Here is a 25226-nt window from a genome sequence, read left to right on the forward strand (position 1 = left end):
TTCTAGTTTGTTTGGTTTTTTTGGTCCTTTTGAGACAGGGTCTCCCTGTAGCCCCAAATGGCCTGGAACTCACTATGTAGACCAGACTGGCCTTGAACTCGCAGGGATCCGCCTGCCTCTGCCTCTGCTGGGATTAAAGGTGTGCGCCGCCACGCCCGGCTTCCTCCCCCTTTTATATGGGTTCTGAGAATCAAACTTGGGTCACCAGTCTTTCATAGCAAGCTCTTTTACCCACTGAGCAATCTTGCTGGTGCCTTCTGTGTCTTCTACACACCAGGAATGAACTTACTTTAACTTTATTCTGTGATTTGTTTCTTTGAGACAGGGTCTCCTGTAGCTCAGGGGTGCCACGAGCTTGTTATGTAGCAGAATGACCTTGAACTCCTGATCCTCCTGCTGCCACACACCAAATGCAGACGTGACAGGTGTGGGCCACCATTCTTGCCCTTTACTAGTGATTACTATTGAGTGTTTATTATGTGCTTGGGGATAAAATCAGTATCCAGACATAAATCCCAGGCTCTGTGTGGTAGCCTATACCTTTAGTCTCAGCACTCAGGAGGCAGAGGCAGGCAGATCTCTGAGTTCTAGGCCAGCCTGGTCTACATAGTAAGTCCCAGGCCAGCCAGGGCTACATAGTAAGATCCTGTTTATTTATTTATTTACTTATTTTTGCTATTTTGTCTTTTTGAAACAGGGTCTCCCTGTAGCCCCAGATGACCTGGACATAGAACTCCCCAATGGAGACCAGGCTGGCCTTGAACTCACAGAGATCAGCCTGCCTCTGCCTCCTGATTGCTGGGATTACAGGCATGCCACCACGTGCAGCTAGTAAGATTCTGTTTTTTGAAAAAGGACAGGGCGGGACTTGAGAGATGGTTCAATGATTAAGACCACTGGCTGTTCTTGCAGAAGACTGGGGTTCAAATCCCAGCACCCACATGCAGCTAACAACTGTCTGTAACTCCAGTTCCAGGGGATTGGACAGCCTCTTCTGTCTTCCCAGGGCATTGCATGACACGGGTGCACTTACTTGCACACAGGCAATACATGCATACACATTAAATAAAATTAAAATTTTTTTTAAAAAGAGGATAGGGCTGGAGAAATAGCTCAATGGTTAAGAGCACTAACGGTTCTTGCAAAAGACAGGTTTGAGCTGCGCATGGTGGTTCATGCCTTTAATCCCAGCACTCCTCAGGAGGCAGAGGCAGGCAGATGTCTGTGAGTTTGAGGCTACATAGCAAGCTCCAGGCCAGCTGAGGCTACAGGGACACCTGTCTCAAAAAGACCAAAAAAAAAAAAAAAAAAAAGACTTGCGAGCACTGCATGTACTGGTGTGCTTACTACATGCAGGCAAAACACTCTTACACATTGAAAATAAAAAAAAGACAAGAGGGTAGGTTTGGACCTCCATTGGTGTAGTGGGCTCCTATCTCAGCAGACCAGCAGAGTGCCAAGCTCTGGCCTCCCTCTGGCCTCCATCTAGCAGAGGGCCTAAGAACCCAGGGGACTGCCTGAGAGCCCAGAGCCTAAGAACCCAGGGGAGAGCCCCTGGATCCTGCCTCCACGTGGTGGTACTGAAGACATGCTTTGAGAACATGGAGACTTCTGAAGGAACTCCAGAGGACACCGAAGACCCAGATCAAGTCTCCTCGGTCATGACAAGAAATAACACTGAAGAACTGTTTCCTGACCCACTGGAATGCCTGAAGACTCAGAAGGGGTACCTGCCACCACCTCTGTGATGGTCCTCTGAGCCTGGCTCTATGAACACTGATTTAACATGGAGAAGCAACTGCTTTTGGAGCAGAGCAATTTATCTTGGGTGCAAATCTCAAACTGGTTTGTAAATGTCTGCATTTCAACAAGACTCAGACGGTCTCAACCACCAGGCAGGCAAGGCTGTAGCAGTCCGACAGCAGAGCACCGATCTGTCTGTGGTGGTCCAGCCAATGTCCAAAGGGGCCAATCACAGCTCAGGGTCTGCCACTGTGGCCCCTGCCAGTAGACCAAGAATCGAAAAACAAGCTACATCTTCTCCAAGCCAGAAGCTCATCCAGAAAGCCCAAGGAAGGCCAGGCGTGGTAGCGCACGCCTTTAATCCCAGCGCTTGAGTAGCAGAGGCAGGCAGATCTTTGTAAGTTCGAGGCTGCCCTGGTCTACATAGTGAGTACCAGGACAGCTGGGACTACAAACAGACCCTATCTCAAAAAAAGATGGGAAAAAAAAAAAGATGACAAGACTTCCACCAGTGATCCTTGGTCGTTGCAGTCTCCAGAATTGATGTATCCAGAGGACTACTCTGATTTTAGCAGCTTCTACATGCTGGTTGATGGAGCTATACAAAGGGCCAGGGGAACTGGAGATGGAGAAGAAAAATCACCATCCGTAATCCCCCCCGCCGAAAGCTCACATGGTCCTTTCTACTCTGGAAAATTCATTTATGCTCAAAGCAACTTAATTTATATGTTTTCTTTTCATAGTGTCATCTTTTTCTGGGGCTTTTTTTTTCATATTTCTTAAATATGTAGGTATTTTCTGATGAAAGATTAAATCTTTAGCAAATTTCAAAAAAAAAGAAGAAAAAAAGAAAAAAGACAGAAATTTTTATATTCAAGAACATTACCCTCTGAAGGAGATAGGCAACAACCACCTAACCGAAAACCTGTGGAAAATTACTGAGGAAAGGTGGAGGGCTCTTCATTTTAAGTAGGATGATCAGGAGAGGCCCAACATCCAAGGTAAAGGGTATACCAAAGCAAGAAGGTGGGAACAGTGGAGCCGGGGCCACGGCACAGCTCTGGGCAAGCAGAACTGTCCTTGGTGCTACTGTGTCCAGCCACTGAGGAGCCATGGCAACAACAGTTCAAGGGGGATGAGGGGTAATCACAGACCCAGGTGGGAAAAGGGGACAGGGCTGGGTCCTATAGGTGCTAAAAGTATCTTCTCTAAGGAAGCCTAGAAGGCATTATAGGTTTTAAGCAGAGGTGCAACTGGAGGTTTGGTTTGTGTTTTGTTTTATTTGAGACAGGGTCTCCCTGTAGCCCTAGCTGGCCTGGGACTCACTATGTAGACCAGGCTGGCCTTGAACTCTGAGATCTGCCTGCTTCTGCTTCCTGAGGGCTGGGATTTAAGGGCATGCACCACCATTTAGGGCTTGCAACTGGTTTTAAGAGGTTAGCTCTGCTATAGTTAGAAGACCACAAGAACCACCCTGGGTGGTGGCACGTACCTTTAATCCCAGCACTTGGGAGGCAGAGCCAGGTGGATCTCTGAGTTCAAGGCCAGCCTGGTCTACATAGTGAGTTCCAGGCCAGCTGGGGCTACAGGGAGATCCTGTCTGAAAAAGCCCCCCCCCCCAAAAAGAAGACTACAGTAACCATGTGGAGGTGGAGACCCCTGAGGGAGCTGTCTGGATGTGCCCCTCCCAACCCACCTGCCCCTCCCCAGTATAGCAGTTTGGACAGAAAGGTGGTCAGTCAAACCCAAATTTTACACCCAACAGGGTCCCACCTACTCCTCCAACCTCACTTTATTCTTTATTTCTTTCTCTTTTTTATTTTTTTCTGTAGAGATAGGGTCCAGCTGTGTAGTCCTGACTGGCCTTGGACTCACAGAGATCCACCACAGTGGCCTTCAACTTGGTGCACTACAGAGGTACAACTGCAAGCCAACTCCACCCCTCACACTTTTTTTTTGAGACTCTTACCATGTAGTCCAGCCTGGCTTCAAATTCAATCCTCCTGCTTCAGCCTCCAGAGTGCTGCAATCACAGGGATGGGCTATCACACTATTGGAGGCAGTGGGGTGTGGCTGGAGACACAGCTCCATACTGCCACCTGCAGCCTGAGGCATTCTCTTCAGAGACTTCCACTGAGGTAAATCTAAGGCTGGGACTTCCTTCCCTTCCCTTCTCTTCCCTCCCCTCCCTCCCTTGCGTTAAGAGAGGGTCCCATTTAGCCCAGGATAGGCTCAAACTCACTAAACATTAGATTCTGACCCTCAACTTCTGATCTTTTCATGCCGGCCTCCCAAGTGCTGGGGCTTGAACCTAGGACTTCATGCATGTTAGAAAAGCACTCTACCAATTGAGCTCCATCCTCAGCCCTAGAATTAATTTTATTATTGTTATCATCATCATCATCATCATCATCATCATCATCATGATTTGGTCTTTTTGAGAAAGGGTCTCCCTGTAGCCCCAGCTGTCCTGGATTCACTATGGAGACCAGGCCGGCCTCGAACTTACAGAGATCTGCCTGCTTCTGCCTCCCAAGTGCTGGGATTAAATGCATACACCACCATGCCCGGGGAGATTTTTTTTTAATGTTATTTATTATTTTTATTTTATGCATATGCATGTATTGCCTGCATATAGGTAAGTGTACCCGTGTTGTGCAGTGCCCTCGGAGGACAGATGAAGCTGTCAGAGGCTGTCGGATCCCCTGGAACTGGAGTTATGGATGGTTGTTACCTGCCATGTGGGTGCTGGGATTCGAGCCCGGGTCTTCTGAAAAAACCAGTGTTCTTAACGGCCGAGCCATCTCTCCAGACCCCCTTAATGAGATTTTTAAGAAAACAAATTTCAACCAGGTGTGGTGGTGCATGCCTTTAATCCCAGTACTAGGAAGGCAGAGGCACGTGGATCTCTGTGAGTTCAAGGCCAGACTGGTCTACACAGTGAGTTCCAGGCCAGCTGGGGAACTGTCTGAGAGAGAGAGAGAGAGAGAGAGAGAGAGAGAGAGAGAGAGAGAGCCAAGAGCTTGGGTGTATGTCTCTCAAGAGAGGCATTTTCGTCTTTAAACACTCATGTATATGATTTTGGTAGCTCCTGAAATTAGCTCTCAAAGGGTTGCTAAAGAACCTTTTTGGCAGATGAGATCAGAGGGAGGTTCCAGACAAACTCTGAAAAGGATCACAGCTGACCAGGTAAAACCCTAGGTCACAGGCTGCATGGGAAATTCTGATGTTTTTACTGTAAACAAAAGTTTAGTCTTGTTTGGGAAAGTCCCAGAAAATATTTGAGGAAGGCATAAGGTCACCCTCAAGATCTTATATGCTCAGGTATCAAGAATGGTTTGGGCCTGGGTGTGGTGGTACATGCCTTTAATGCTAGCAGTCAGGAAACAGAAGCAGAGGGATCTTTGTGAGAGATCCAGGCTAGGCTGGTTTACATTGTGAATTCCAGGTCAGCTGGGGCTACAGGGAGACTCTGACTAAAAGGAAAAAAAAAAAAAAATGGTTTGGGCCTGGAGAGATAGCTCAGTTACTGCTCTTACAAAGGACTTGAGTTCGGTTTCCAGCACCCACATGGGGCAGCTCACTACCACCTGTAATTCCAGCTCCAGGGCATCTGATACCTTTTCTTAGCCTGCATGGGCACCTACATTCACATGTACACACTCACACATAGACACATACACATTAAAATAAAACAACAGGGGCTGGAGAGATGGCTCAGCAGTTAAGAACACTGGTTGTTCTTGCAGAAGACCTGGGTTCAAATCCCAGCACCCAATGGCTGCTAACAACCATCTGTAACTAGTTCCAGGAGATCTAATGCCTTCTGTCTTCCTCAGGCAACATACAACACAGGTACACCTATACACAGGCAAGCATAACACTTATACACATAAAAATAAATAAAAATTAAAGTTACTGGCTGGGGTGCTGACTTTGGGTAAAGCCCGTGCTGTGCTAGAATTCGGGTCCCCAGCACCCACATCACAGGCAGGTATGACCATTGATAACTGTATAACCCCTGAACTAGGGAGGCAGAGACAGAGGGATCCCAGGAACTCACTGGCCAACCAATATAGTCAAATTACCAGGTGCAGGTTCAATGAAGAGTCCCTGTCTGGAAAAGTAAGGTAGAGAGTGATTGAAGATACCTGATACCCTCTCGCTTCCACATATACCCGCAAACATATGCACACATACATGCATACACGGACACATTTAAAAAGAATTTGTTGGGTCAGTGAGATGGCTTAGTGGGTAAATGCAGCCACCTGAGTTCGATCTCAGGGACCCACATAATGGAAAGAGAGAATCAGCTCCTTTCTGCAAAAAATCCACGAACCTCCACACCCCCGCATACACCCTCCCCATCCCCGGTGAGGCGAGGAAGTTTAACGCTAGCGGGACCGACCCCACGAATCAAAGGAGTCAGACCCCTTGTACAATACATAAATTTTAAAGAGAATTTGCTGCAACAGTAGATCGATGAAGGAACACTCTACCCCTACATCCTCAGCGCCTATTTCTATACTAGGGCTACATGGTTTAAGGTTTGCAAGTCCATCTGCTTCCTCCTCTTCACTCTGGGGAAACTGAGGCTGATCCGGGACGGGACCCTGGAGACTGGCCACAGCCTAGCTGGAAGCAGAGCGTCCGGCCTCAATTGTGCGTTCCGCCCTCGGCGTGAGTCACCGCCACCTCTCGTTTCCACTTTCTCCCCGCCCTGTGACCGGAAAAAGCCGGACTGTCCGGCAGCCAGCCCATCACGTGGCCTGGAACAGGCACTCCCTCGAGGGTCCTCCCCCGCCTTCCCCCACCCCGGGACCACAGAGACTACAGGACAGAGGGTCGCCTGGGCGGCCAGGCTCCGCCCCCGCCCTCAGCGGAAGCCGGAAGCAGCCTCGAGCCTGGCTAGCCCCAAGCACCGAACTCGGTGGTCTCGGAGGCTTCTGGATTGGGGAGAAGATGGCGGAGGAGGAGTGAGTGCGCTGCCGTGGGTGGCGGAGGCGGCAGGGCCGGGCCGACGGGGGCCGGCGGGAACCGGAGGGGGCCGGAGGGCCTCAGGCACCGGGCGGAACTCCTCGGGGCCGGAGGGTGGGATGGGAACTCGGGCCCTGCGGCCTCCTCCCGCTAGGTCCTACCTCGGGCTGGGTTTCGGCCGCCCCCGCAGACCAGTTTCCGGTCATCTGAAAGTTCAGCGCTCCGCCTCCTCCTCCTGGAAGTCCTCCCCAGCCACTGGCATCCTCATGCCCCTCAGTGTGGGCGTTTGCCCCGTTCAGATTTCACTCGTTCATTGAGATTGCTGTCTGCCCAGATTGGCCGTGAGAGGCGGATTGTCCATTCTCTTCCAGTAGATAGAGTCTTGCCAGATGCTCCGAGGGAAACCAGGGACGGAAGGAGCGATAGGAGGGTGGACAAGTTCAAAAGGCTGGAATCAAGAAAGGGTTGAGGATGGGGCTGTAACTCCGTGGTTGAGGGTTTACCTAGGATGCTTGAGGCCCAAGGTTCAGTCCCCATTCCTGCCCCCCACCAAAAGAGGCGGGGCGGTGGTTAGTGCTTTGGAGTGACCCAGAAGCAGGTGATTGAAGTATAGACATCAGGGACGCTGGCCTGGCTGGAAGAGGTAGGGTGGGGGCAGTGCTCTCCAGTTCTTTCTGGGCGTGCACCACTGTTAGTCCCTCTTCATACCTGGCAGGGAACAGACAGTTGTGGCATGGTGGCAGATACCATTTTGGAATGGGCATATAAAAAATGATTAGGGAGCCTCTTGATCAATCCTGGCCTCATAATATTTCAGGTGTCGTGGCCAACCAGATGCAAAATCATTGTAAAATTTTTTGAGTGTTCTGCCTGCATGTATGTAAGTGCACCAGTGTGTGCAGTGCCTATGGAGGCCAGAAGAGGCATTCGGATCCCCAGAGTTAGGGAAGGTTGTTTGCACCATGTGGGTGCTGGAAACCCAACCTCAGTCCTCTGGAAGAGCAGCCAGTGCCCCCTAACAGCTGAGCTGTCTCTCCAGGCTGGTGAAGTCAGTAGCTTTGTTGGGCACCTGTAATGTCCCAGACACTAAAATAGGCGTCAGCTGCACAAGGTGAAAGGAGTCTCTAGTCATGGTTTTGACTTTGGGTTTGCAGCTTGATTCTGCCACTGCATGAGGTGTTGGCCAAGTTATAGACTCTTAAGAGGGTGTGTTACCCAGTTCCTGGAATGAAGCAGTGCTCAGTAAATGTCACAGTCCTGTCACTACTGCACTAGTTCAGAGTCCTGACATAAGAGCACTGGACAAAGCCTTGGGTGGAGTGGGTGTCCAGAGCAGGCAGCCTGAAGTGTTTGAAACCCAGCAAGTGTTTTGTAAGGTAGGGCAGGGCATCCTGGCCATAGCAGCTGGGCAAACTCAAGTGACTTGCTCATTTTACAGAAATGATTCAGGAAGGGCTGGAGACATGCTTAGTGGTAGAACTCTTACCATGCCTAAGGTTCCGGATCCATCCTTAGTAACACAAACAACGTCCAAGGAAAAGAATGTACATGGGAAAATAAAGGCGTCAAATAGTACTGAATGCGGGGGTTGTGATGAGACTCCAGTTTGACCCATTAAGTTTGTGCTTGTTTTGGGTTTTGGTTTTTTTTGGGTTTTTTTTTTGTTGTTGTTGTTGTTTTTTTGAGACAGTTTCGTGTAGCCAACACTTGGACTTGAGCTCACTGTGTAGCCCAGGGTGGCCTTGGCTTTGAACTCCTTTAAAAAATATATGTATGCATGTCTGTCTCAGTGTCTGTCACATGGGTAGGTACCCATAGAGCCAGAAGGGGATGTCAGATCCCCTGGAACTGGAGTTAGAGGTTGTTAGCCACCTTGTGGGTGCTGGGAATTGAACCTGGGTCCTCTGTAAAAGCAGCTAGTGCTTTTAACTGCTGAGCCATCTCCCCAGCTCCCCCCCAATACACACTTTTTTTTTTTTTTGAGACATCTCTCTTTAGCCCCAGCTAGCCTGGAGCTATGTAGACCAGGCTGGCCTAGATCTTACAAAGACCTGCCTGCCTGTGCATCCCAAGTGCTGGAATTAAAGGCATGTGCCAACCCTCTAGGCTTGGCTATGAACTCTTGATCTTCCTGTCTACTTCCCAGGTTCTGGGATTAGTAGTCATGGGCCACCATACCCTACTGCTTTCATTAAGTTCAAAGGGCAGGTAGCATTTCTTTGTTTTATTGGAGGGGATGGAGGTGCATACTGAGGATTGACCCCTTAGAGTCTGATGCATGCCAAACAAGTGCTCTACCACACCCCTAACACTATTTAGTTCATTAGTTGTTTGAGACAGGGTCTTACTGCACAGTTCTGGCTGGCCTGGCACCACTGTAGGTGGACTGGCTGCAGATTTGTGGTCTTTCTGCCTCTGCTAGCATTGCAGGCACATGCCACTGTGCTCACCTTACTTTTTACTTTTTATTTTGAGACAGGATCTAAGTTGCCCAAGTTGGCCGTGAACTTACTCTAGCCCCAACAAGCCTTGAACCTGTGATCCTCCTGTCTCTGCCTTCCAAATGTTCAGCTTTTTTTGTTTTGTTTTATGGAGACAGGATTTCATGTAGCCCAGGCTGGCCTCATAGCCGAGAATGCCCGTAAGCCTCCACCTCCACCTCCACCTCCACCTCTTGAATGCTAGGATTATAGGCGTGTATCACTACACCTGGTTTATGAGGTATTGGACAGACCCAGGGGCTCATATATAACTGGGCAGGCACACTGTCAGCTGAGCTACATCCTGGCTGTAGGCCCAGCTTTTAGCATTTTCTTTCTTATTTTTTTGGTCTTGAAGCAGGGTCTCCCTGTAGCCCCAGCTGGCCTGGAACTCACTATGTAGTGGAGTAACTTAGGGAAGTTTGCTGAGCCAGTTCAAGAATTGGAAGGTAATGGGATTGAGGCCCGAGGGTTCTGAGCTCCAGGGGTCTGATCTGATCAGGGTGCTACAGCAAGCCTCTTGGTCCTGGGGTTGTTACTGATTTTGCACAGAGGCCTTTATGCCTTTGCATTATTTACTCATATTTTGTCTTGAGGATTAAAGATGTCTGGGGCTGCCATAAGTGGCCTGAAAGGTAAAAAATACCTATGTAATTTGTGTTTTCTGGGATAAGAAGATACAGTTGCCCATCAGCAGTTTGTTGTGTGGGCTTTCTTTTCTTTCTTTCCTCTCTTTCTTTCTTTCTTTCTCTTTCTTTCTTTCTTTCTTTCTTTCTTTCTTTCTTTCTTTCCTTTCTCTTCTTGTTCTTTCTCTTTTTTCCTTCCTTCCTTTCTTTTCTTTACTAAATTTTAATGGAATTCGATCAGGTGAATTCTTGTAACACAACAAAATAATATCCTCAATAGTACTTTTTTGAAAAATATTTATTTTTGTTTTATGTATCTGAGTCTTTTGCCTGCCTGTATATCTGTGTACCATGTGCATGCAGTGCCCTCAGAGGCCAGAAGAGATCACTGGATCTCCTGGAACTAGAGTTACAGATGGTTGTTAGCAGCTGTGTGGGTGCAGGAACTGAACTTGGGTTTTCTGTAATAGCAGCAAGTGCTCTTAGTCACTGAACCATTTCTCTAGCTTCCTCCCCATTTTTTGAGATTTGGTCTCATGTAGTCCAGGCTACCTTGGCTATGGAGCCAAGGATGACCTTGAACTTCTGATCTTCCTCCCTCTGTGCTTGGTTTATATGGTACTGGGGATTGAACCCAGGACTTCATGCATGCTTGACAAATATTCTTTTAGTAGAACTACCTCCCTAATCCCCAATAGTGCTTTTGGTTTTTGTTTGTTTGTTTGAGACAGGGTCTCTCTTTAGCCACAGGTGACCTGGAACTATGTAGAACAGGCTAGCCTCCATCTCACAGAGATCTGCCTGCCTCTGCCTCCCAAATATTGGGATTAAAGGCATGTGCTACCATGTCCAACTCCCAGTGGCACTTTTAAAGTTGGTAAAGAAATGATCCCCTAGGGCACGATGACACAAGCTTTTAATCCCTGCATTCAAGAGACTGAGGATTGTGAGTTGAGTTTTAGGCCAGCATTAACTACAAACCAAACCAAACAAACACAAATTTAAAAATTTTTTTATTTTATGTGTATGAGTATATTGCCTGCATGTATGTAAGTGCAGCTGTGTTGTGCAGTGCCCGCAGAGGTCATATCTCCTGGAACTGGAGTTAGGATGGTTGTTAGCAGCCATGTGGGTCCTGGGAACTGAACCCAGGTGTTCTACAAGAGGAGCCAGTGCTCTTAGTTAAGAGCCATCTCTCCAGCCCACAAACAATTTTAAACGAAATGACTTTCATATGAAGGTTTCTTTTTTTTCTTTTTCTTTTTTTTTTTTTTTTTTTTTTTTTTTTCTAGTCTTACTATATAGCACGTCTTTTTGAGACGGTCTCCCTGTAGCCTGGAACTCACTATGTAGATCAGATTCAAAAGCTCCAGAAACCATGAGTTTCCATGTGCCATGTAGGCAGTCGTCGCAGTTCCCCCCAGCCCCACCCCCGGCCTGCCTGGCTTTGAATTCCACGAAGCTTTGCCAGGTCCTCTTTCTGGTTTGAGGTGTGTTTTTGTGCTTGGAGCACTTTCTTTGTGTGACTGTGTTCTGTGTTCTCCACAGCTTCTCCAATGTCACCCATGAGAGCTTCAACCTAACCCTTCACACCACCCTGGGTGTCACCACGAAACTGGTGCTCCCAACCCCTGCCAAGCCCATCCTTCCAGTGCAGACCGGGGAGCAGGCCCAGCAGGAGGAGCAGTCAAGCGGGATGACCATTTTCTTCAGCCTCCTCGTCCTAGGTGAATGGGGCCTGGGAGTGTCTGTAGCCCATATGCTCCATCGCCATGGTGCGCTCTGCCACCACTGCACCCTTTCATGACTGTGTGTTCTGTCACCATTGTGTGCTCTGCCACCACTGCACCCTTTCATGACTGTGTGCTCCATCACCATGGTGCGCTCTGCCACCACTGTGTTTTGTCAAGTCTTCCATTGGCTTTGAGTCCAAATACTGAGGGCAGATGAACAGTTCACACCATTGCCAGGGTTTTCCTTTGGCTTCCTGAGAGCAGAAAGCGTAGCACTTCTGAAAAGCCCTTGCACAAAATGTCTAAGAATTTTTGACCTTGAAAGAATGCCAGATGTGATGGCATGCACTTGTAATCCCAGTGCAGGGAGGCAGACAGGGCTCTTGGGCCAGGCCATCTAGCTGAATCAGTGAACTCCAGGCCAGTGAGAGGCCCTGTTTCAATGTGTATGGGTGTATTGCTTGCATTTAGGTAGGTGCACCCGTGTCATGCAGTGCCCATGGAGGTCAGCAGAGGGTGTTGGATCCCCAGGAACTGGAGTTACAGATGGTTGTTAGCTGCCATGTGGGTGCAGTCAGTGCTCTTATCCGCTGAGCTATCTCTCCTGCCCTGAGAAGGGTGACATTTCTAAGAATGACACCCCAGGTTGTCCTCTGGCCTCCATGTGCGCCTACCCTTACACACATGCATGAAAAAATGTTTAAAATCCAGTTGAAATTGGGTATGGTGACGCACGCCATTAGTCCCAGCACTCTGGAGGCAGAGGCAGGTGGATCTTTGTGAGATCCAGGCCAACCTGGTCTACATAGCGAGTTCTAGGCTAGCTGGGGCTACAGGGAGATCCTATCTCAAAAAGGTCCTCCTCCCCCCAAAAAATCCAGTGAAACGCTACAAACATTTGGGATTATCTAAGGAGGAGAAAGCATAGCTTGGCCCAAGTCCAGGCTCTTGTTGGACAGTGAAGCTGCCATGTTTACCGGTTTGGTTCATTTCTTCCCAGGTTTTTTTTTTGGTCTTTTTGAGACAGGGTCTCCCTGTATCCCTGTAGCCCCAGCTGTCCTGGAACTTACTATGTAGACCAGGCTGGCCTTGAACTCACAGAGATCTGCCTGCCTCTGCCTCCCCAGTGCTGGGATTAAAGGCGTGCACTACCACGCCTGGCTTCTCAGTTTTTTGAGACAGAGTCTGAGAGCTCAAGCTGGCCTGAAAGTCACTAGTCATCTGTCTCCACCTCCAGAGTGCTGGGGTTATAGGCATGTGCCATCACCCTGGCCTTATTTACCACATACTGCTTTTCTTTGAGGATGACAAGATCATCTTTCAGATTAACTCTTCTCAGAAAAGGGAAAGGTGAAACTGGGTTGTGAGGGTTTTGCTTTGTTTTGTTAAGACAGGGTCTCGTGTAGCCCAGGCTGGTCTCAGACTTGGTCTATGGCTGAGGATAACCTTTGGTTTCTGTTCTTCCTGGCTCTGCTCCCCTGTGTATTATAGGTGTGCACCACTATGTTTACGGAATAGCCCACACTGACCTCAAACTGGCAACCCTCCACCTGGCTTTTCTCCAGTGCTGGGATTACAGGCATGTGCCTGTGAGGCCGCACTGGCTTCCTTTGCCTTTGTTACAGTGCTTGAACCCAAGGAGGAAAAGCAGTCTTTTTACCTGATTAAGAAATCTTTAGGAGTGAAGTCCCTTTGAGGATTCTCATTAAGAAGTTTACTTTGCTGTCAGGTTACTGTTAGAGACTACAAAAGACACACCCAGAAAGAACTTGTGCAGCCTTTGTTAGGGGGCAACAAGCACAAAGACTTGGAACTTTCAGGGCATACAGCACTTAAGATTAACTTGACTGGAGACCATTAACCAGGTTTCCGTAGGACACTTTCTGCCCCAGGTAGAGTCTTGCCCACTGTTACTTCATCTTGAGGGCAGAAAGGGCTGTACAGTGTTCAGGATGCTGTATATTGCTCTTGGGTCATCCACACTAACAGACGTCCACACTAATGTCGGGTGCCTTTGGCTTTCATTGGATTCTTGGCAGCTTGTTAGTTGGTGTCCCCACTTGCTGTGTGAGCCAGATGGAATGGTGCTATGTTTTTAAGTAAATTAGAAGGCTCTGTTTGGTTAAAATAAACAGGGTCTCCTGTAGCCCAGGCTGACCTTGAACTTGCTATATAGCCAAGAGTGACTTTGAACTCCTGATCCTGTCTCCACCTCCTGTCCTGGGATTACTGGCTTGCACTACCACACCTGACATCCTGTGATCCTGTGAGTTATTGATTATTCCTGATTAGGTGTCCAAACAAATAGTGTAAATCTGATAAGGTGGAAAAACTATGAATAAATAACTTGCTAACTCACTAAACACTCTACGTGAACTGTTGAGAGAAATCAGGCTGTATGTAGTCTATTCTAGACCTCAGAAATCTTGGCCTGGAACACATTCCCCACTTTGGCTTACTGTTTAGTGCAGTTAGTGAAATTGATACTTTTCACAGGAGGCTGCTTGTCCCTTTGGCTAAGGAGAGTTGGCTTTGAGGAATTTGGATTTGGTTGACTTGCATGTAACCCTTGCTGATCTCAGACACCACAAGAAACAGCGGTGAATTGGGCCTAGACTACAACTAACAATTAACACTGGCATGTGTGTTTTATGATCCACTAAATGTAATGGAGTTATTAAAGTTGACATGCCTCTTTTAATAAGTTCCACACTTACCCCTCAGGCATAAAAATGAGAAGCACATTAACATCTTCCACACAAGTGCTCATCCCTTGTTCTGTTGCTTTTTCCCCCAAGAGTAATTGAAAATGGCTTTTAAGGTGGGCAGAGTAGCTCACACCTATAATCCCAACATTTGAGAGGCCAAGGCCCTGGTGGTTAGCCTCGGCTACAGAGTGAAAAGCCTCTGTCCAAACCCTAAACCAAAGAAAACAGAAGGCAACATGCTTTTCCCTATATAATTTGAATTTCGTGGGACACAGATGACGTCCTGTAGTTTGCCTTTTCACCTCATAGTATCTTGGAATTTTTTCGTGTTAGTGTGTTTTTTATCTCACTCATCTGGGGCAGGGGTGCTTGTTGTTTTGTTTTGGGACAGGGTCTTGTTATGTAGCTCAGATTAGCTTCTTTGAACTTGCTTTGTTGTTGTGTGTTTTTCTGTTTTTGTTTCGTTTTGTTTTGTTTTTGAGACAGAGTCTCACTGTGTTGCCCTGGCTGGCCTGAAAACTGTATGTAGACCAGGGTATCCTGAGCTCAGCCTGCTTTCACCTGAGTGCTAGGATTAAAGGTATGCCCTATCACACCTGGCCTTGAGTGGGTCTGTTGTTGCTGTTTGTTTTGTTCCTGTTGTTTATGTTTTTGGACTGATTCTCACATCCTAGGCCGGCCTGATCCTCACAGAGATCCATCCACTCCTCTGCTTCCAGGGTGCGTCACCACACCCAGGCTCTATCTCATCTTTTTATTGTAGTAAAATAAACATCAAATTTACCACTTACACTTTAAAGCACACCATTCAGTGGGGTTTATTACAGCCATGTTGTGCAACCATCTCCACAGTCTGGTTGTAGAGTCTTTTCATCACCGGAAGGGGAAACCATTAAAATCAGGGAGCAGGGCCAGCAGCAGCTGACATTCCCTCCTCGGGCAACACAGCTCTACTCTGCCCCAGAGCTAGCCTGTTCTGAGCAGCTCCTGTAAACAGAACTGCAGGGTGCGAGGCCTTTTGTGATTGGCTTATTCCTGGGCATGTTGTCTTTATGATTCATCTGTGGAGCTGGCAAGGTGGCTGAGTGGGTAAAGTCACTTGTCATCAAGCCTGACAACCTAAGTTCAGTCCCCTGAGACCCCACATGGTGGGAGGAGAGAACTGACTTCTGCAAATTGACCCCCACATGTGCAACATACTCCCATTAAATAAATAAATGTAATAAAAAATGTTTAATTTTGTGGTTTGTTCCCAGGTTTCATTTCTCTCTGTGTCTCTCTCTCTCTCTCTCGCCTATGTTGTAGCTTGTGTGAGAATTCATTCCTTTTTTGGAGTGAGTAGCAGTCCATTGTGCCTCCTTACAGTTGTGGGACACTTGAGTCATTCCCTCCTTTCAGCTGTTGTGAATAGTGTGAACATTGGTGTCCAAGTTGTATGGGTGTGTTTGTGTTTCTCTTGGATAAATATTTGGGGGCGATGGAGGACCCATTAAGGTTACTTTACTGATTTCAGTTTCTCCGTATTCTTTTGTTTGCTGGTTTTTTTTTTTTTTTTTTTTTTTTTTTTTTTTTTTTTTTTTTTGTGTTTCTATTTTTTGGAGATGGGGTCTTCTTGTAGCCCTGCTGGCCTGGAACTCATGATGTAGACCAGGCTACCCTGAACTCACAGAGATCCACCTACCTCAGCCTTGTGAGTGTTCGGATTAAACGTTTGTGCCACGAAGCTTGGCTTTTTTTTTTTTCTTTTTTGGTCTTTTTTGAGACAGGGTCTCTCTGTAGCCCCAGTTGGCCTGGAACTCACTATGTAGACCAGGCTGGCCTTGGACTCACAGAGATCTCTCTGCCTTTGCCTCCCAAGTGATGGAGCTAAAGGTGTGTAGCACCACACCCAGCTGAAGCTTGGCTTTTAAAAAAAATATTTAGTCCGGCGGTGGCCCGCGCCTTTAATCCCAGCACTTGGGAGGCAGAGGCAGGCAGATCTCTGTGAGTTCAAGGCTAGCCTGGTCTACATAGTGAGTTCCAGGACAGCTGGGGCTACAGGGAGACCCTGTCTCAAAAAGACAAAAAAAAAAAAGTATTATTTTTTATTATTTTATGTGTATGAGTGTATTTCCTGCATGTATGTAAGTGTACCCGTGTTATGCAATGCCCTCAGAGGTCAGAAGAGAGCATTGGATCCCCTGATACTGGAGTTACCGACTGTTGTTAGCCACCATGTGGGAACTGGGAATCGAGCCCAGGTCATTGGGAGAGCAGTCAGTGCTCTTAACCACTGAGCTGTCTCTTCAGACCCCCAAGCTTGCTTAAAAAAATGTTTATTTATTTATGAGTGTGTGTGTGTGTGTGTGTGTGTGTGTGTGTGAGTGTGCGAGAGAGAGAGAGAGAGAGAGAGAGAGAGAGAGAGAGAGAGAGAGAGAACAGGCCCATGTAAACGCCAGAGGAAGACTTTCTTTAGTCAGAGAGAGAGAGAAAGAGAGAGCACGCAGGCACGTGTAAACACCAGAGGACGACTTTCTGTAGTCTACTCTCCCTCCCACCTTCATGTGGGTTCTCAGTATTGAGCTCAGGGTGCCAGGCTTCTGCTGCAAGTGCTTTCTGCAGTTAGCTGTCTAACCAGCCTTGGTGAGTTGAGTTGTTTAGTTTTTTGTCTTTTTGAGACAGGGTCTCTCTGTAGCCCCAGCTACCCTGGAACTCACTATGTAGACCAGGCTGGCCTTGAACTCACAGAAATCTGCTTCAGAGTGCTGGGATTAAAAGCCTGCCGCCACACCTGGCAAGTTTGGGTTTCTTTTTCTTTTTTTTTTTTTTTTTTTAGAGGGGCTTTTTTTGCCCCAGCGTGGAATGGAATCAATGCATCTAGTGCAGGCCATGTGATGCATTTCTTGGTCAGTGATAGCCAGGCAAAAGTCTTTGGGGACACCATCTCTCCCAAAGCAGAAAGGCAAAAGCTTGCTGAAAGGCATTCTTTTTTTTTTTTTTTTTTTTCCTGACTGGAATCCTCTGTCAACTCAAGGGCGAGAGGAAAGGACTACAGAGAGTGGGATGAAGTGAATATTCAGTCATGTCTACTTTGAGGAAGTAAAGTCTTACCTACTCTGCCACTTAAGTCATCTTGACACACTGTAAGCCACCTTGACACACTGTTTCAATGAACACCAATAGCGACTCTTCTGAAACCCACAAAACCAAGGTCAGCTGCTTTAGGAAGTATTTGTGCTCAGAATCAAACACTCATCTCTCTGATTTCTGTATCCTGCATGTTCTATCCTTAGAAGAAGGGCTGTCCAAGGTCGGCTGGGATAACTACCTGGGTGGAACAAGCTGAGGCCAGAAAGGCAAAAAAGTTACTTGAAAGAACCAGTGTGAGAACCAAAGGCATGTGCTTCTCAGTTCCTAGGGCAGTTGGAAATATTCCGATATGCTCATTGGAAGGACTACAGAGAAATTTATGTCTCAAGGAATATGGGGATGGACTGAGTCAACATGAGCCTTTTCCTCCTTCCCTCCCTCCTTCCCTCCCTCCTTCCCTTCCTCCTTCCCTCCTCTGATATGGGTGCTAAGACTGAACTCTGGTCCTCTGGAAGAGCAGCAAGTCTTAACTGCTGAGCCATGTCTCCGGATTACCCCCCTTTTTTTTTGAGACAGTGTCTTCCTATAACCCCATCTGGCCTGGAACTCACTTGGTAGACCCGAATGGCCTGGATCTCACAGAGATCTGCCTGCCTCTGCCTCCCCATTTCTGGGATTAAAGGTGTGTGCCATCACTCCTGGCTTAACCATTTTCTTCAAAGAATTATTTTTAGAGCTGGGCTTTTTGGCACATCCCTGTCATCTAGCACTTGAGAAGCTATCAAGTGGGCCAACCTTAGCTACAAAACGCAAGACCCTGCCTCCAAAACTATGTAAACATACATACATACACATGTAACACACATACCACACACATTAGCACTGTTAAAGCCATCCTGTGATTAAGGAGCTGGTGGAAAGCCCCAGCACCTGGTACAGAGCCATGTACACCAGCATCGGGACCACATGATTGCATTGGAAATTATTATTTTTTTGGCCCAGAAATTTTTGTTGATTTTACTAGTGTGTGTATATGTATGTGTGCCCACACACACATATGTAAAGGATAGAGGACAATTTTCAGGAATCAGTTCTCTCCTTCCACTGTGAGATCTTAGAATTGAATTATGTCACCAGGCTCTCGTGGCAAGGGTCCTTGTGGTGTCCCCCCACCCCTGCCCCCAGCCATCTTGCTTTTTTTTATTTTTTGTCTTTTGGAGACAAGGGGATGCAGCTCAGTTGTTAGAAAGCTTGCCTAGCACACATGAAGTGAAACTCTGTATTCTACCCCTGGCACTGTATAAACTGGGCACCTATAACCTCTACACTAGGGAAGTAGAGGCAGGAAGATCAGAAGGTCGAGGTTATCCTTAGCTACATAGCAAGTTTGAGGTCAGCCTGGACTGCATGAGACCCCAGCTTAAAACAGCAACAACAACAAAAAGCAAAAATAAAAAGAATTTGATGAATTGTAAATGGTTGTTTAAGGGGTTATAGCTTATTTAAAACATTCAATACTGGAGGGCTGGCAAGGTGGCTTAGCTGGTAAAGGCACAGGCCTAGCTGCCTGAGTTCTGTCCCCAGAACTCATAAAGGTCGGTGAAGATAACTGACTCCTCCATGTTGTCATCTGAATTCCACACACCCACTGTCTTGTACGTGTCCCCCGATAATACTTAAAAATTCCGTTTGCCACTGGAAAACAAAGTAGTCAAGGCACAGAAGTATAGGGAAAAGAAATGCTGTGAGTGAACCTTCAGTTTAAGAGAGTAAAAACAGCTGAAGTTCACTGTTTGATTGCCAAATGCCTGTTAACCTGGCCACCCCGAATAACTAACCGCTGCTCAAGCTTGCCGCCTCTTGTCAACCATGTCTGTGCCCCCACAGCTATCTGCATCATCCTGGTGCATCTGCTGATCCGGTACCGACTGCACTTCCTGCCTGAGAGCGTGGCTGTCGTTTCCCTAGGTAAGTGCTCGTTGGAGAACCATCCCAGAACCACACACTCACAAGAGCCCTGCTTCTTCCGGGGCCGCCTCTGCACCAGGATCTGTGAGGGATGTGTGACCTCCCCATTTCCCTATCATCCTCCCTGCAGCCTGCCACAGGGCTTTATGGCTTCATTTTACAGATGAGGACACAGAGCTTTGAGGGTGGGGGGGATCCGAAAAAGGTGCTGACCCCCTAAAGGTCATGAAGAAGGCCATGTGTCACCCAAAGGCCCTTTGTCTGGCCTCCTGCCTCTCATCATCCCTGGGGTACATTAACTGTTGCTGCTAGGCTATGGTGCTGTCCACCTTCACTAAAGCTAATGATTGACACTTAGCCTCAGAATCACTGCCTTCCAGCCTGAAGGGCCCCTGCTTTACAGTAGGGAAGAGATGCGGCTCCACGTAACGCCACAGCTCCATTCTTCAGACAGCAACCACTCTATCCAGTTCCTCTTTTGTTGCCTGTGCAAGTCATTAAGATCATTCACTTCCAGCTGCAAGGAATAAATAGGTACTAACAGCTGTAAACACTCATACAAGGTCATTGAAGTGGCCAGTGAAGGAAGAAGCAGGAACTTTATTTTTGGAGACAGTCTCAGGTAACTGAGTGTGAGGGTTTGAATGAGAATGTCCTCCATATGCCCAAGTATTTGGACATTTTGTCCCCAGTTGGTGGTGCTCCACACACCCACCGTGGCATATGTGTCAACTTGCCGGCTGAAGCCAAGAATGGCAGTCACTATAGCCGAGGCTGGCCTGGAACCCCTGCCCTTCATCCACCTCCCTCCCAAGTGTTGGAATTACAGGTGTACACCACCATGCCCAGCAAGAGACCTGAACGTTAACTAGTATTGAAGGCAAAACGTGGGTGGGGCTGCTGAAGCCCAGTAGGCAGTGCCATGGAAGTCTCCCCACTCTGTCAATTCATTGCTGTGTACTCACTTTGCCGAGTTTCCACTAGCCACTGCTGCCTTATAGGTGAACTTGCTTTGCCTTGTAAAACTCATTTACTGGGAAGTCATTCTTTCCCAGTTGCGCTGTGGTGTAGGTCAGCCTTGGAAATGAGCGTTGAGTCTGTTTATCAGCCTCGCCTTCCCCGTCACTCCTGCAGCCCTGTTGTCTGGTGCAGACCTCTGTATTTTCCCTGGACCTCACAGTAGTGATGGATGCCTGATTCTGGCCGGGGACTTTGGTGCCATCTCATTGAAGCCCTCATCCTCTAATGATGCCATGTTTTGAGGTGTAGATTCCATAGTATAGTGATCTTGAGGGCAGACTAGAAATCAGCTTTCCTCTGAGGCTTTTTGTTGTCCACTTAAGTTCATCAGACGTAGCAGCCTTGGCTAATAGGTGGTCTCTGAGCTCTAAGTGGGAGTGTGTTCAGTAACATTCCTCCCTGCTGTTAGGTGCATTGAAAATAACCCATGTGGCTGCTACTTAGTGTACATTTCAGTAAAGGATTAGAAAGCTGCTTCAAGAAATTTAGTTTTGTGGCCAGTTTTACTATTAAGAATAAAAATTGGTCCTTAAAGCAGTGCTGGGTTTGGAGAGGTGGCTCAGAGGTTAAGAGTACTGACTGTTCTTGTATAGGACCCGGGTTCGAATCCCAGCACCCACATGGCAGATAACGACTGTCCGTAACTCCAGTTCCAGGGGATCTGACAGCCTCTTCTGTCCTCCGTGGGCACTGCATGACACGGATGCACTTACCTACATGCAGGCAATACACGCATACACATAAAATAAAAATAAAATATTTCTCCCCGTAACCCCAGCTGGCCTGGAACTCACTATGTAGACCAAGATGGCCTTGAACTCACAGAGATCTGCCTGCCTCTGCTGGGATTAAAGGTGTGTGCCACCACCACGCCCAGCATAAAATTATTTTTAAATTGAAAAAAGAATAAAAGTTGAGGACTGGAGAGATGACCTAACAGTTAAGCATTTCATTTGTTACTCTTCCAGAGGTTCCACACCAGGTAGCTCACAACCACCTATAGTTCCAGCTCCAGGGGCTTCAACACTCGCATCTGGCCTCAGTGGGTACCCACACACATGTGCTCACACAGACACGTACACAAAAGTAAACATAAAATAAATCTTTAGGCTGAGTCTGTGGCACACACCTTTAAAGCCAGCAGAGGCAAGAGAATTTCTTGAGTTGGAGGTCAGCCTGGTCTATATAGTTCCAGGCCAGCCAGGGCTACATAGTGAGCTGCTGTCAGGCCTGACAACCTCTGTTTGATCCCTGAGTTCCACATGGTAGAAGGAGAGAACTGCAAATGTCTGACCTCCATGTCCTCACTAGCACATGCACACACACTAAAATAAATGTAATAAACTCTCAGAAATGGAACACCCCTCTGTCTGGAGCACAGTGCTGAGGTAGCCACTTAAAGGATGTCTGACTTTTGTGCCAAGAAAGACTCCAGATAGAGCTGAAAGGAAGTGGGCCTCTCCTGGGGGGACGTGCTCTCCTCGTTTGCTGCTCGTAGGGAAGTTACTCACCTTCGGTCACTCCTGTCTTTCTGCCATCTTGGAGCCGGTGAAGACCTGCTGGGAACAGGACGTCTAAATGGCAAATATGTTTGGAAGGCTGTGGTACAAGGCCACATTTGCTGGCTATAAGCCAGATCTCCAGAACCAATGAGAGCACACGGCTCTTCTTAAAGTCAAAGGTGTTTATGCCGGAGATGAAATTGAATTCTACTTAGGCAAGCGATGCACTTATGTATATAAAGCAAAAATAATACAGTGGCTCCTGGTGGCAAACCAGACAAAACCAGAGTAATTTGGGGAAAGGTAACCGGGCCCATGGAAACAACGGTGTGGTTCATGCCAAATTCCAAAGCAAACTTCCTGCAGAGGACACTGGACACAGAAACCATGTGATGCTGTACCCCTCACAGACTTAAACTAATGGAAAGTAAATAAAGAAAAGTGGATTTGGGCTCCTGTTTAAGAAAAAAAAAAAAGCGCCAGGCATGGTAGCACAGGCCTTTGATCCCAGCACTCGTGAGGCAGAGGCAGGGAAAAAACCCTGCTTTCCCTCCACCTCAGTGCGCTGTCAAGTGAAAATCTAGCTGCCTTTTTACTCAGTGTAAAACAGTCTCAACTAGATGTTCTAGAGGCTTCCTTCTTGGTCCTTCACTTTTTTTTTTTCCCCTGGAGACAGGGTCTCCCTGTATCCACAGTTGGTGTGGACTTGCTATGTGGACCATGCTGGCCTCAAACTCAGGGATCTGCCTGTCTCTGCTTCTGCTTCCTGAGTGGTTTCTGGATACTTTCTCTAGCTGATGGAATTCTGGTGCTTGGGTCTTAAAATTACTTGAAAATTTTTTTTCTACATTTATGTCTTTTGGGTGTGTATATATGTAGGCATGCTCATTTATGTCTTTTGGGTGTGTATATATGTAGGCATGCTCATGCATAGAAGCTGGACGACGATTTGGAGGATTCGGTTCTGTCCTACCATGTGGGTCCCAGGGATGGAACTCAGGTCATCAGGTTTGGTGGCAAGTGCTTTTCCCCACTTAATCATCTTATCTTGTCAGCCCAAAATTACTGGGTCTTTTTTTCTTTTTTTAAAAAATATTTTATTATAGCCGGGCATAGTGGCACATGCCTTTTATCCCAGCACTTGAGAGGCAGGAAGATCTCTTTGAGTTTGAGGCCAGTCTAGTTGTCGCCCAAGTTCTCTCGGGGTCTCTTGCGATATCAGACAAACCATGTAACATATCTTTATGTAAATTTATTATAGTTTATACCGTTGGGGGAGGGGAGTCACAAGGAAACGAATACACTGGGTGCCCAGCTCTGTGCCATGCTCAGAGCCCGCCATTCCAAAGATTCTTAAAAGTCTTTTATGAGCGTGGTGTGGTGGCTCACACCTATGAGCTCAGTACCTCAGGGGAGAGGAAGGGTGCTGCAAGTTTGAGTCCAGCTTGGTCTGTATCATGAGTTCCAGGCCAGCCTGAGTTAGAGATCTTGTCTCAAAGAAATAAAAAGAAAAAAGAAAATGGACCTGGCACTGTGGCTCAGTGGTAAAGGTGCTGGCTGGCAAGCCTGATAACCCGAGTTCAATCCCTGGGACCCATACAATGGACAGAGAAAACCAACTCCCACAAGTTGTCCTCTGAACTCCAGATGGGTGCTGTGACACAAGTGCCCATACACATTCATACTCCCCCAATTAAGAAAAAGAAAAAAACTTTGTGGTCAGTTACCTACCTAGTAATTACCCAAGTGATTGCTTTCTCCTTATAATCCTTCCATTGCTGTGCACAGCTAACCTCCTCATGGCCAGGTCTATACTCATCAGTAGACCCCATCTCTGCCCTACTGGTCTATTGGCATAGGGAGTCCTGAGTGACCCTGAGGGCAGTCATTGGGACTCTGCCTGGGTGAATCTGATAGAAGTATCTCCTATGGGAGCCAAGGCCTCACAACCCAGTGAGTCTGCAGTTTGAGGCTCAGAATTTGCAGGAATCCCTGCCCAGGGGACCCACTTCTATGTCTATCCATTGTGTGCGGTTGGAGACATACCACCCTGCAGTGGTTGTTAGTTTGAGGAATACACTGCATCTTGACTCCAGTTCTCACAGAATGGCATCACCAAGCTGGTGCTTGGCTCCTTCTTGAAGAGGCCATGTGAAGAGACACGTGGCAGTGTGGTATGGGAGCACATGGGATCCACTGCCACCTGCTCACTGTTGTGCCTCCTTTGCAGTAAAATGAACCTCAGCTTGACACCTGGTTGTGCAGGTCAGACACTTTGGGGCTCAAAAGATGGTACCAGTTGGAAGATTGTATTTATTCTCTGTTGCTGTGATAAAACATCATGGCAAAGGCAACTTGTAGAAGGAAAAGTTTATTGGGTTTATGGTTCCAGAGGGATAAGAGTCCATCATGGCGGGGAGGCATGGCAGCAGGACACAGGCAGAACAGAAAGCTGAGTGCTCACATCTTCAAGCAGGCACAGGAAGCAGAGAGAGACAGACTGGAAATAGGCAAGCTATATACTCAAAACCCGCCTCGCATGAATGACCACATCTCCTAAAGGTGCCTCAAACAGCAGACCCTCCCCAAACAGCGCCACCAAAGGGGACCAAGTGTTCAAATACTTGGAACCTATCAGGGGCGTTCTTATTCAAACCACCACAAAGACATTGGCTGGCCTTCACAAGGAATGGGGCCATGTTGGTGGACGCATGGACCCTTGGTTGTCCAGGCAGTCAGAATAGCAGCAGGTGGATGAGCCTTGGAGAGTGGGAAGGTCATGTTTGGGCCTATGCATGACTTCAGCTCTGCCGTGGTAGCAGCTGTCACAAATCCATTGCACAAACACAAAAGTGGATGAGGGCAGAGTCTGGCTGAAGCATTGGAAACCAAGCCAGGGCTTCTTACCCCTGCCAGCTGGTCATAAGGACCTCTCTGGGAAGTTGTACATAGAGGTGAGGGAGAGACGTGGATGTGACAGTGGTAGATGATATGGGAGTCCGGGTCACCTTTCTCAGCATGCTTAGGTCCTCTAGATCTGTACAAGGCTCATCTCCAGCATGACACTTTCATTTTTCAATTGGATGGCCGCTGGGCCCATCTGGCCTTGTAACTTGGTAGGAATGACAGTCCACCACTAAAGGACATCGCTGGCCATATGGTCACTTGATGTCCCCTGCCAGGTACTTTGTCTGCAAGGCCCCAGCAGTGTGCCAGAGCAGCCTTTTGAGTGGCAGGCATGTAGTTCTCTCCTGCTGTGGCACAAACTCACTTCAGAACCCTGGAGATGTGTTCAGTGGGTTGAAGATGCCTGTGGCATCCCTTTCCATCAAAGGAGCCACCATGATTGTGACACCTGCAGGATCCTGTGGCCACAGGCCTTTGGATTTTGTCTGCT

At 47.7% G+C, this 25226-nt stretch overlaps 1 protein-coding gene across 1 annotated transcript in view; it reads left to right on the forward strand.

Moving 5' to 3' along the window:
• Positions 1–6622: 6622 nt before the first annotated feature.
• Slc9a8 (solute carrier family 9 member A8) overlaps positions 6623–25226 on the forward strand; it is a 64515-nt gene continuing 45911 nt past the window's right edge. The window contains exons 1-3 of the mRNA XM_008834857.3: positions 6623–6722; positions 11378–11556; positions 19227–19307. Of these exons, the coding sequence (XP_008833079.1) occupies positions 6709–6722; positions 11378–11556; positions 19227–19307 (274 nt within the window). The 5' untranslated portion in view covers positions 6623–6708. The remainder of the gene's footprint in view (positions 6723–11377; positions 11557–19226; positions 19308–25226) is intronic.

This window comes from Nannospalax galili, unplaced genomic scaffold (assembly GCF_000622305.1).
Source record: "Nannospalax galili isolate Female #2095 unplaced genomic scaffold, S.galili_v1.0 scaffold1037, whole genome shotgun sequence".
NCBI classification, from domain to species: Eukaryota; Metazoa; Chordata; class Mammalia; order Rodentia; family Spalacidae; genus Nannospalax; species Nannospalax galili.